Below are 13245 nucleotides of genomic sequence, written 5' to 3'. Positions count from 1 at the left end.
CGGCCACGCGACCCGCTAGCTCATTTCTCGCAACAGAACCTATGATGTCATATGCCCAGCTGTGTGATTGGCTGAGGCCGGGAAAAGCAAACGCAAATTAGACTTGCCGAGCGAGCTACTTGAACTTAAATGCACTGCATATTCATGTTAAAGCCGTTAAAAAGGTGCGGCAAACAATGAAAGTTGCGAAAATACACGTAGGCATAAAAGTATCTATGCGCACTGCTGTTGGTACTGGGCGCACTATGCTTGTTTTAGTTGCACAGCTGTCCGCCGCTTTGGAGTTGTCTTACACGACACTGGCCGATTGCCATAAGCGACGTCGTCTTACGTGACCCTGTTTGTCGATGGTACCTTATGTTTCCCGAGACGATTACTTTCTACAGTAACAAAAACAAACCAAGTGCAAATACGGTGAAAAACAAAGCAACGGCGGACGACGGTCCGTGGCTAAGTATGGTAGCGCCATCTGGGAGGACTGACGGTAAGCAAGGCTGCAGAGCCGAGAGAGAGAGATAATAAAGTTTATTTCGAGGAATATCAGTGATTATGCATCATGAAAGCGATGCTGGTGGTTAGGTCGCGTTGATGGCTGTCAGCGTGAACTGATCAGCGACCTCGGCAGCCCTGGCGACCAAGCGGGTCTGTAGGTCCGGGTCCGAGCAGCGCAGCGCGGCCTCCCAACGTTCCTAGGAGGGTATTTCTGGAAAAGGGATTTTTTGGGCAAGCCCAAATGATGTGGGATAGTGTGGCATGGCCGCCACATAAGCAGCAGGCCGAAGTAGGGTACAGAGTTGGGTGGATGTGCGTCAGGACGGCGGGATTTGGAAAGGTGCCTGTCTGAAGAAGTCGTCACGTGTGATCCTTAGAATTGTCTAAAGTTTTGTCTGCCGGAGGTTAGGTCAAGCGGGAGAGGCAGTAGTGCATAGTGATGCCGTGAAAAGAGACCAGGCGATCCCGCGCAGATCGCGCCCCGTGGTAGGGATAGAGACTGGGCCCAGCCCGGATCGTGAGTCCTCGGGCGTGTTCGTAGGCCGCTTCGTTCCCTTCTAGGCCCGAATGCGCGGGCGTCCAGGTCAGAAGAACTGGTTGTTTTAGGGGTGGGGCAGAGTTTCCTGTCAAAATTTTGAGTGCCGGGTCTGAGATACGTCCGGTGGAAAAATTTTGAAGTGCAGTTTTAGAATCAGAAATGATAGTGCTGGGAGTGGGGTGGAGTGTTAGAGCTAGGGCTATGACCACCTCTTCCGCCGTCTCTGGGCCGAATTGAAAAGTACCTTTCCGTAGTTCATGGCCACAATCGAGTATGCGTCGTGGAATCTGCATTCTGCCGCGTCAACATACACAGCTCGGGGTTGCCGTACATCTTGTGGAGTGCTTCCGCTCGCTTTAGTTTCCTAGTGACGTGGTGCTCCGGGGGCATATTGCGGGGCAACGGTTTGATTATTGGTTGAGAGTGTATTGACGCGGTAATGGAATGTAGTTGCGCGAAGTTTGTATGGTGACTGATACCCAGTTCTTGAAGGGTGTGCCTCCCTGTGCTGATTCGGGCCAGTCGCTCTTCTATCAGCTCTTGAGCTGTATTGTGGAGATTCATTCCGTCCAATCGGGCAGTGGAAGTGCCGGGAATGAGTCGAAGCGCTAATTTATAGGTTCGCCTCGATAAAATAGACATGCTAATTAGCACGTCAATTTTATCGGGGTCAACTTTAGTTAGGAGGAGATAAGGGAGGGAGATGACAAAGACATGGATAATGCGAACTTTTTCGCTTTCGGTAAGACCCTTATGGCGGTTGGTGACCCTGCGAACCAGTCGGGCCGTCTGGTCCTCGGCTCGGTTCATTAGGCTTTGAAGCTGTCATTTTTGCTGTTGCTTTGTATTCTTAGGCCTAAGATTTGAGAATGGCCTCGTGGCCAACTTTGTCGAATGCCTTGGGCAGATCTAGTGCTAGCACTGCCGATGAGTCTAACCTGTCAGGCGAACGTCGTATGACGTGATGATAGAGTATGAGCATCACTTCTTGTGTAGATAAATCGTATGGGAAACCTATCATCGCATGGGGGAATTGCTCTGTGTCTATGAGGTGATTTGACAGTCGGGTGTGTATGATGTGCTCCATGAGCTTACCGAGGCAGGATGTAAGTGAAATAGGGCGTAGATGTTCGAGTGCGAGAGGTTTGTTGGGCTTGGGAATCAGAGCTACCTTGGCATGTTTCCACGACCGAGGTAGGGTGCCTTATCTCCAGCACTCGTTCATGTAATGCGTTAGGGATGCAACCGATTTGCCATCCAGATTGCGGAGTGCTTCATTAGTTACGCCATCGGTGCCAGGAGCTGAGCTGGTGCGAAATTTTGCGATGGCCGCCCTGAGCTCCACTTCCCAGATGTCTCGGTCCATTTCAGAATTTGGGAGACCTGTGTAATTTGGGAGCTTGGGGCTGGGACTCGGGGGCAAATATGTGTCACGGATATTGTCCAGGAGTTCGGTATCGGATCGTGGGTAATTATGCATGACCTGCGTTAGACGGTTTCTCTGCTCAGCTTTGCTTCGGTTAGGATCGATGAGGTGTCTGAGCAGCTGCCATGTTTTCTTCATCCCTAGATTTCCTTGAAGCTGGTCGCAAATTCGGTCCCGTTGGTCTCGCGCGAGCTCGGTGGCGTGTGCTGCTATTTCCCTTTCCACTGAGTTCATGCGCAACTTAAGCTTGCGGTTGTGTTTTTATCCGGGCCAGCGCTTCTGGATGCTTTTGTAGGCCTCCCAGAGGTGGGCAAGCCTGGCATGAATGGTTAGGAATGGGATGTCGGGATCAAGCTTTTTCGTGGTGATTTTTATGTCCATTAAGAGTTGCTCCGTACGCGTGTCTATGTTTGATATTGGAGCGTCATCTGCACTGCTGTTTCGAAGATGTCGGAATTCGTCCCACTCGGCTAGAGTTGCTGACGGGGAGTGTATTTTATTTTCGTCGTGTGCTTAATTACTGTCTCGATAATAAAGGGATCACTGCCGAGGGTGAGACCAGTAACGTTCCACTCTTCGCATCTCGTATGTAGGGCGAAGATAAGATCTGGGGCAGTGTCAACTTGGACGCTGTTACCCATCCTGGTGGCTATTCGGGAGTCAGTAAGAATGCTAAAGTGGTGTAGCTGTATTTGCTCCCAGAGGTCCCTTCCTTTATGTTACTGTATCTGTAGCCCCAGCCGGTATGTGGGGCATTAAAATCTCCTACTACCACTAGCGCGTGCGGTCCTACTTCCCTGCGTGTGGGAGCGAAAAGAAGATTAAATCTATGGTCGCGGTTCCGCGGTGGGCTATATACATTAAGAATGAGGATTTTAGTGGCTTCGCGCTTCTTTGGAAAGATTGTTATTAGATCACGATGAATGTCTATAGTGTCAAATTGTTGCCTGGTCGCCGGTAGGTTGCGGTTGACCAGGATGACTGTGCGGGTATTTTTGTGGTGCTGAAAAGCTTTATAGCCGGGTAGTTTAACGGTAGTTCCGCCTTCTTGCAGTGCACTTACATGGGGGGGGGGGGGAGGGGGGGATTGAAGTCACTTGACAAGTAACTGTAGTTCTGGTCACTTCCGTTTAAATCCGCGGCAATTCCACTGCCAGATTTTTCTCTCGACATGGGGAGCAAAGGATTGCTGTGATGGGGCTGTTAGCAGTTGGCTATGTGGTAGCATTACGATAGACTTCTGGAACCATTTTGCACTTCTAAAATACCATCAAGAGTGCGTGCAATGTCGCAAAGTTTATTTTCGACTTCCATAGGGAGGGAGGTTTCGAGAGCGCGTTCCTTTGTGGAGGGCGAATTAACATCTCTACCAGAGGGGTCTGCCGGGGTGATCAGTTGTTCACGGAGGGCTTTATTTTCGTCCCGCAAGGCTTCATTATCTTTTAACAGCTTCGCGATGCTCTGCCTAAGAGATCTAACTTCTGCTTTAAGACTATATAGCTCCAGCCGAGACTCTGCAGGGATTTGGGTAGTCTGAGGAGAAGGGGTGTTGTTCGAGGAACGGTGGGACGCCCCGCTGCCCCAGCTCACCTGTTTGTCGGCGGTTGCGGTTGACGCTGGCGGCGGCGTCTTGTCCCTCCTTTTGGAAGTTTGTCGCCCGCGGTTGTTGACTGACGGCGCTCTCGATTGGCTCCGGGACTTGGATGTGGCCCTATTGCCGGATGGAGATCGAGATTTTGAGCGACCTCTCTTTCGCACCGGCAGGCTGGGCCATTCTTGTGGATTTTTCAGGATTGACTTTAACTTCTGCATTGACCTCGATTGGTGTTTTGTCGCTGCTGCTGCCTTCCCTCTTGCGACGATGGTGAAAGTCTCTGTCGGGGCTGGAATCTACGCGGGCAGTCTACTGCCCCGGTAAGGTGCTGTCCATTGCAGATCACACACTTGGGGGTGCACGGGTGTCCGTCGGTAGGAGTAAAGATGGTCCTGTAGTTCATTTTCGGTGTCGATCAGGAACCCAATCGCCCGGGCTCCGGTTGATTTGGCAGGATGCCGGCAGGGCGATGGTGTTGAAGTTCTTGGAGATGGCGGTCGAATTGACGAGCTCGAGGCGTTGGGGTTGATTAAGTGAAACGGAGAGTTTGTATACAGCTATTTACAGTAGGAAAACTGGGCACATGAGTAATGAAAAGAAAAACTTCAAACTTCCGCTAGACGCTAGCTCCAAGTGCGCACAAATCACTTGAGCTTCTCAACTTTGTCTAATTCTCTTATTCTCGGAGCGTACACAAACCGCTCGAGAAACGACGGCCGAGACCCTGTCTCGCCGCAGGATCCGTCTAGTTGCACGGTACGGCGCTGCACCGTAAACTTCCGACGCGATCCTAACCTTTATCCTAGGGGGCTCACAAATCCCAACCTAGCTTCAACGGTCGACACTCGTTGTCCCGCCGGGAACAGCCCAGCTCGGCGCTCAGACAAGAACGATTTCCAACGGCCAAGTTTGGCCTTATAAAACCTCGAGATCACCCTCTCTCGGTAACGCCCCTGTAGCGTTCGTACACGCGTAAGGGAGTGCCCAAATTCACGTAGACAGCTGTCACTCAGCACGCCACGGAATATTCAATGAGGCGCCGCCATCTTTGGGTCAATGGCACGCTCACAGACGAGTAGGTGCGCGTGACCCCGCGGGGTGAGAGCGAAAGGCGGCGACAGTGCACTGTGCCGGCCGGGGCGCGTTGACAATGGTGTCTTGCTCGGCGCGCGTTTCGACGCCGGTAATCCCACCACCTCCGCACGTCACGCGGACGGTACCCGGAATCTGGCGGCGCCGTCTGCTTTCTCAATGGGGGATTATCTCTGTGGTATACGGCGGGCCAGACAATTCGTCTCCCGTGCGCGCCGTGACGAATTGGCGACGGCTGCAGCGTAGAGTTTACAGTGTTGGGCCACCAGACAGAGTGGCGGGTTCTCACGCGCAGCCCGGGCGCCTGGCCGCTAATCTCATAAGTGGACCTTACGTAGGGTTGACTATGCCGCAGGTGTGGCAGCGAGTCGCAGCCGCTGGACACACGTCTGGTCGATGGCCTAATTTCCAGCAGTGCGGGCAGGCCTCCGTTTTCCTGCGGAAGGGGTAGCAGCGTTGGGTCGTTTGTCGGTATCGGACGCAGTATGGTACTACGGTGCCACGAAAAAGAATTTCGATGGATTTGGAGGATCCCATCCTCCTGGCACTCAGAATGTGGAAGTCAGGGTTGTGATCTTTGAATCCTGTCGTGATGTCGTACAGAGATTCGTCCTCCGGAAAGTTGAACACGATGCCGGTCACTGTGCGCAACGGGGTGGCGATGGGACTCCACAGTTCGAAGGTTTGGTCCTTAATGCGGATAAACTTAACGGAGGAGAAAAGAAGCGCTCAATCCTTGGAGGGGGTACTAACGACGAAGAAGTACGAGATGGGCTGTGTGCGTACCTGCTCACCGCTTGTGTAAGGAACTCCTGCGGCTGCGTAGATCGCATTTGTGATGGTAACGCTGCTGTTGGCTTCAAGTTATAATACACCCCTTGGGCGGAACACGATTTTGTAGTCTCCTTCCGATGGACTGGCTCTCGGCGGAGTACGCTGCTTTGTTCGGCGCATCTTCGGCTGGTGCGCCGGCTGCTGCTTGCTGGGGGCCTTGAATGGTCCTGCTTTTTTTCGGTGTTTTCCTGGTAGGCGCGATGCATATGCTGCCAGTCGCCCTCGTGGAAGTCCTCAGGAGTGAGGTCCTCTCCTTCGACCACGATCTCCATGATGTGGCCAAGGCGGGCGATCATCAGAGGGGCACGCTACCGTTGCCACGTCAACGCGGGTACGCCGAAGCGCCGGTTAGGCCTAGCAGGCCGTGCCGGCGTGGTCGATGATTGGCACTCCACTCATGAAGAAACGGGGGCTCACCGGTGAATGAAACTTGGTCAGGAGGTTCCCTGCGTGTTGAGGCGTCGGTGGCCGTGGCTGTATTGCTGCGGCTAGATGCGGTGGCGGTTGTAGGGGGGAAAACGCTGGAGCGTAGCTGAGCTGCGACCACCGGCGTTAGAGCCACCACGTGATCTCCCTGCAGAGCCGAATGATGCAGTGGAAGTTCGTTTCAATACGCGCACTTATGACTTCATGGCAGACGACACGTAAACACATGATTTAACGGGACAATCAAGATTTTAACCTAAATTTACTAATTTCTCAGTAAAGACGGCTTTATTTTCTGCCAGACAAGCGCTGGGTGCGCTATAAAACACGAAATATTTAGAATAAAATAAACTTGTAATTTGTCTGCACGGCCCCTTTCAAGAAACTGTTTGGAAGGTTTGGGGTATACCCTCGTGGTCTTAGCTTCCGGAAAGCTGTAGTAGCGACGCGCGCTCATCGGTGATGGGCTTTAATCTAACAAAGAAAATAAATCCAGCAAGAACATGCTAATACACATTGATGTCATGTATCCTTCAGTGCCCACTTGTTAGATTACGCTTGAGGGTGACGCAGTATACACCGAAAAAAAATGATCATTGTTTCAAACGTAGGCTACATAAACATGCAGATCCTTGGAAACGGTTTGTCGCTGACGCTTCAGTGTTTATTTCAAGTAGTGAAGGTGTAACCCCGGCTCGTAGGGCAGCTGAAATTAAGAGGCGTTCATTTAAAGGTATCGCCCCACTTTTTGCGGTCGCATACTGTCAATCAGGCTGCGCAACAGAGCAATACGTGTACGCCTTTGATTGTCAATGTTTGACAGTTTGCGTTGCCTGCGTTTCTGTCACCGCCCTTTCCGAAATGCGAGATGTAAGACCCAACACGCAAGCGCTAAAATCAAACTCACGATTAACATAAAAACAATGCTTTATCAATTTTGTTTAAAGTTGGAATATATATCAGGAAGACGCAATGCTTTTGTATGAGAAAAAGATGATGACGATGATGATAAATAAACGCTTAATAAAACAACAAGGTGCAGGTGTTTGGGCCATCCGATTCTGGCAACACTCAGCCTTCCGGTATCGCGCCGGATAAGATTAGCACCTAGCACCCTCTACACTGTATTCTTGTCTTCCTCGGTTGCACCCATTCTGTGATACACGGAAGATCCTTTAGGAAAGGTGGAAGCATAAAGGGAGCTGATTTGTATCTGTGACAGCTAGATTGTTCGAGAAATCCCAAAAAGCCAACGACTTTACCACATTTCTCCTCACTTCTCCTTTGTATACTAAAGCCGTTGTACTCCACATCGTTTATCACATGTCCGGAATAGTGTACCTCTGTCCCAACGCAGGGCGCGTTCCGTTTGGGCTCGCATGAGTACAACGCTGCCGACATCGCGGAGATCGTGGAATACGGACGCAGTCGAGGTATCCGAATCTTGCCGGAGCTGCAAAGCCCTGGTGAGTGTACTGGGCGCCGTCTAACAGGGTTCCATTACGTTTTGTGAAACGGACCATATGAGATAACACTGAAAGTTGGGAAAGTTGGGAATAGCACAGGGAGCAACCGTACGGAACAAGACGAAGGGGTCACAAAACAAAAGCTGACTCACAAATACTGGTTTATTAGAGAACTTAAAGAATGCACCCGTACGCAAGAAAGCATGCATGCGCAGATGAATAAGCTGTGAATTATGGGGCCCAACACACAATAATGCGCTGAGAAGACGAGAAAAATTCGTCCATCTACGCTATTAAGACGCGAAGAGTAAAGAAACAGAGGAGCTGGTGGTCTGCACTAGCTTTAATTTGGCTTTTCTTAGGCCTGCCCCTTTCTTAGTAAGGGAAAGATGGCTCAAAAGTGAAGATTTACCCATGCAAACTGAGTTAAACCAAAGTCCACAATCCATATTCCTATTGATTGATTTAACTTTCCTGACTGAAACTATCGAATTGCCCAGCCATTTTGTGAAGCGCCTACTTACACAGTATGTCCCGTAGTTGGCGAGCTTGATTAGATTTGGACGGGACATTGACGCTTGTGCTGCCTAAAATGTGGCCATCAAAGCGTCAGTCTCCTTTACAAGCTTTTCCTGTTGTGACTTCTCCGTTACAATGGCTACGAGCCTTTTCCATTTGCCCTATTCAGACATATGGTTATTCTTTACGTTTGGCAGCCGAAACGTTAGCCTCAGTGACTTGACAAGCAACCTCAAACTCATCGCAGGTCATCTGAGGGTAGCCTTTGACGACCTAAACCTCAAATTCTGACGTTGACCCGCACATCACGCCGGCGGATCCCCATGTTCCCCATTCTGCTGCTCCCCTTAGGACGCTGCTATGGGTGCTCCGTGGGTAAAACGTTATGCCTCTGAGCCCAAGGAAGCTCCTTTGATATTGGCCGCGGCGGCCGCTCTTCAAATGAAGTCGAAGAGCGAAGCGCCCGTGCGTCGATATTCCGGCGCACGTTAAAGATGCCCAGGTTGTCGAAATTAATCCGGACCCCTCCAATACGGTGCGCCTCATTACCCAGGTGCAGCCTAGGCGCATTAAACGACACAAATCTATTGTTTTCGCATTTTTTTTCTGCCATGTCCTGTATCCCTTTTTTAATCTTCCAATTTTTTTTTCTCTGCTGGAAGACCAAAACAATCTGTCTTAGCTTGGGCTTTCTATTTTTCTTTCTTTCTTTTTTTTTTTGCCAGTGTCGCACTTTGTGCCTGAGTACGAACATTTCATGCTGTAAATGTCTCTTTACGTGCGCGAGTATGTTCTGTGTTTTTTCCTGTTATCTTTCCGTTGTGCATACTCGAGACTGCAGAATTTGATTGGTGCACTTCGTCTGCGCATATTTGGGTATCTTTGGTTGTTCTCCTGTTTACCTACTAGCGTGTTAGCGTTCAGTATACTTGCAATGTTTGTGCGCAGTTTACGTGTGTGCGATATGATATTGATTTTTCCTTTTCTTGTTATCGTTTTCGAACTTGCACGTGTATTGCGAACCTTCTCATAAGTTGTTCTGATGTTTTTTTAACTTGTGATTTTGTGATGATTAATCTGTAACTTTTTCCTTTGTTACCCCCCTTACTCAATGCCCTGAACAGGGGCCTGTAAGGTATTTTAAATAAATAAATGGTTACGATGTTGCTATGGCTTCATCTCCCTTCTAATTAATTTTGGGAAGTGGAGTGGAAGCGCTCTCACACCAAAGGTGGGAATACATCGTATCGTTGTTCGCGTATACTCGAAAAAGGTATAGGTCCAGGATGCTTTTTTTTAAATGTCCCGTAAGCATAGCGCATAACAAATGACCAAAGCTGCGTTATTTGCGTAATTCAATGTCATTTGGGAATTACACGAGCGATACAAAGACAGGTAGGGTTTTTCCTCAACTGTCGTGGTGGTGTTGTTTCAATTAATGGTCGTTTTGCTTTTATCTTGTAGTTTGCGCCGTCCAGGAGGTAGATTTTCAGAGCTCGTCAATGGGGCAATCGCGTTATTATATTGTTGTGCATCATTTATTGCGGCGAAATATTGGTGCGGGTCCTCCACTGCCACCTTCGGTAACTAAGGAAGGGTATACTGAGCGGCGCGCTGGCGACCACTCCAGTGACACACTGTTCATATATAGCACCAATGTGTCGTTGTGCAGGCAGCTTGGCGTCTCTGAGGAGAAGCCACCCGGAGCTGCTGTGCGGCGAGTCAGGCCTGTTGGACCCGACACGAAGAGACTCCATGGATCTTCTTCTGGTTCTGTACGCCGAGCTGGCCCGTCTGTTCCCAGAACAGCTTGTGCACATGGGGGGCAGAAATTTCTCCACCTCCTGCTGGTAATACTATATTGCAGCGCAACCGTGTGCCAAGCGTAGCGACTTAATCACAGGGTGAACACACAGTCGCGCTGCCAACGCTGGTTTTCGGGTCCTACCCACTTGTCGTTTTCGGTCCGCTCGCACTTCCTCACTTTGACTTGCCAGGAGCAACGAGGTGCTTTAAACGGGCATAGAACTCAGTCACCTGGGCTGTACGGGAGATCTCGGCGGCAGTTTCATGCTGCTACGATATGAGAGCACGCAGGCGTATTGCAGAGTGAAACATTGACCGCGTATCTGCTAGCTTCGGTGTAAATGTCTTCCGAAGATGATGGCCTTCTATTTCCCCTGCCGCGTAAGTGCCCCTCCTCTCTTCCTCCCACCTTGCACTCCATTCTTCTCCTTTCCCACTCCGTTCTATGGTGAATCCGCAGGGTATTTGTTTATGTCAATACAATTTCTCTGAGTTTGCAGCGATTGTGTGAAATTTGTTGGGGCAGCGCGTTTGATCTCGCCTTCTTCGACACTGTCGTTCTTTGTAATGCTATTTTGTAAAACCAATCCAACTAATGTACCTAGTTAAATGAAGCTGGTACTCACATTTTTTAACCTAAACTACGACTAAAATGCCTGAGCGTTCCCTTGCTGAGAATATGTTGAACATAAATGGGCCATGGCAGCAGGTCATTCGCTGCAAAGCAGATACGTCGCGGAACTTGGGTCGGACGCGGCGAGGAAACGAGCCCGGCCGACCGACCGACCGACCGACCGACCGACCGACCGACCGACCGACCGACCGACAGACAGACAGACAGACAGAGAGAGAGAGAGAGAGAGAGAGAGAGAGAGAGAGAGAGAGAGAGAGAGAGAGAGAGAGAGAGAGACCAATATTTTTGCGTTTAGGTTGCCCTAGAAACACTATCGTCTTTAAAAGTTCAAACACGTATTAGGGCTATAGTTAACGCTTCGTCGTGTGACTTGGGATTGCTTCGCGAGTGTGAAAGCTGGGGTTTCCTTTGTAATATACGTGTTGAAAATGTGCATGTACGCTGACTCCAACAGATAAATGTGGTTTCTACTCGGCGGAACGCATTTCCATTTCCGTAAATAAATAAAAACGCACTTGAGAACACTTCTGAAAACGTGGACATGAGACCACCTGACTGTCCTCATGACAACCGCTTGACTGATGTTCGGTATCTTAGTAAGTGTTTTAAAAATAACTGCTTTCTAACCGCCCGTAAGAATATCAGCAAACAGATAGGTGGGCCTAACCGATTGTAATATAAGGTTAACGAGAAGATCGTGCATGCAGGGCAATCAATGCAGAAAAAAGCCTTCATAAAAGGGTGTCAGGAGACAATAAAAGTCACGTTAAATGTGCGAAGGCCAAGGAGCCTGCATGCGAGATGAACAAGGACAAGTTTTTAAAAAGCAAGAAGTTTCTCTAGGCGATCTTAAGCAGGATCTGTTATTTGTTGCTGGGGGCATCTGATAATTTTTAAGCTGTCCGTGCTGGCTCTTAGTACGTTGCAGGGTGGCGAGTTGGGCGAGTTGGTGTACTTGCATCTTGGGGAACAGCGCGAACTAACAGGTCTCTTGTTCCCTGGTCCTTTTGTGTCCCTGTTAGTTCGCGCTGTTCCCCAAGATGCAAGATCTTAGTACCTTATATTCCCTGGATTGGATGAGCCGACGTTCTAGCCGTTGAGAGTAAAGGCTCAAGTACACAAAACGGACTGCTTGCGGAGTTCTGTTTATGCGTATGCTATGAGTGTATGTGCAACCATCAAATACGACAAACGCATTTACAGGTGGGCCGTTAAAAAGACAGGATACATACACCGTTTGCAGTCAGCGAAAAGTGATGGGGTTCCCTCGAGGAGTAGCACTAACTACGTCCGCTGATTATGATTCGGTGTTACGTTTGTGGGCAAAAACGTTTTCACCTATCACAGTCATCAGCTCTCATTGGCCACGTAGCACCTCCGTTCACTTTTTAAAGCGAAGCTTTCGTGTGCTCTCTGATGATGTTATAGGCCAATACGCCCTGCAGGAAAAGACAGCTTTCGCTGACGATGAGGATGAATGATCGTGGGGGACGTGAAAAAAAAATTACGACCACCTCCCCTCGCGGGAACCCTGGTGTGATGCAACGCATCTCATGGGGGGTTCCATTGGCGTTTTCCATCGTATTGATTACGTTTACAGCAGGGATTCTCACGCGAAGGGGAGGTGGGCGGACGACCGTCGACTGCGACGGCCGCAGCGCGGCATGCCGCTTTATTTTCACAGCGCCCGAAGGAGAGGAGAGCGCGGAGAGAGAGAGTACTGCACATGCGCAGCGCCACCCACCGGCGCCTAGCAACGGACTGAGATCGCGCTGCGCCAACCCGCAGCTGTTTGGAAGAGAGTGTTCGCTATCGGAGAGAGGAGAGGAGGAGAGGCGCAGCTGTGCGGACAACGCCGGACAGACGCAGGAAGGACAGAGGGGCGAGCATGAGATGCGTTGCATCTAAAAAGAAGTTCCCGTTGCCGGAATAGAAACTGGGTCCCTTACGTTATAAAGCTGGCGTCTATCCGATTGCTTCATTTCGACATGGTCGAATCGATTCGAAACTCAGATAACAACCTAAGAATTCGTCAGGATCTTACTGCTCTGTGTGCAGTATGACTGCTACCCACAAGACGTTAGGCTTTACGTCCCATTTGGAGGCGTAGAACGTTAGGCCTAAAGTCACATATTGGGGGTTAACACCTCAAACCGCCACCCACTGAAAAAATTTCCCGCTGAACGCCAAGCAGCAGGTACCGATTCGAACCGTACACCCCAAACCCTACGGAGCGCACACCCGAGATTTGGTGTGGGTATTCCAGAAAAGTGGTGCCAACCTCCAGAGGAGCGCACACTCGCAGGGTGGGATTGCCCAACAAAAGAATCCATCACGAGAAATCTTTTGTTTCAACCGTCATCGTCGTTTGACGGATGGGCGTTTAGTCTCAACTGGCCATTTCGAGTGCAAGTGTTC

The 13245-nt window shown here is 50.0% G+C and overlaps 1 protein-coding gene across 1 annotated transcript in view; it reads left to right on the top strand.

The window, feature by feature from the left end:
* The window catches only part of LOC144153454 (beta-hexosaminidase subunit beta-like), a 65939-nt gene that overhangs the window by 41253 nt on the left and 11441 nt on the right, over nt 1-13245 (top strand). Inside the window, exons 8-9 of the mRNA XM_077685097.1 lie at nt 7760-7868; nt 10060-10237. Of these exons, the coding sequence (XP_077541223.1) occupies nt 7760-7868; nt 10060-10237 (287 nt within the window). The remainder of the gene's footprint in view (nt 1-7759; nt 7869-10059; nt 10238-13245) is intronic.

Source organism: Haemaphysalis longicornis, unplaced genomic scaffold (assembly GCF_048455015.1).
Source record: "Haemaphysalis longicornis isolate Haplotype H1 unplaced genomic scaffold, Haemaphysalis longicornis Haplotype H1 scaffold_9, whole genome shotgun sequence".
Classification (NCBI taxonomy): domain Eukaryota; kingdom Metazoa; phylum Arthropoda; class Arachnida; order Ixodida; family Ixodidae; genus Haemaphysalis; species Haemaphysalis longicornis.
Note: the sequence above shows the minus strand (reverse complement) of the source record. Positions and strands in the feature narration are given on the sequence as shown.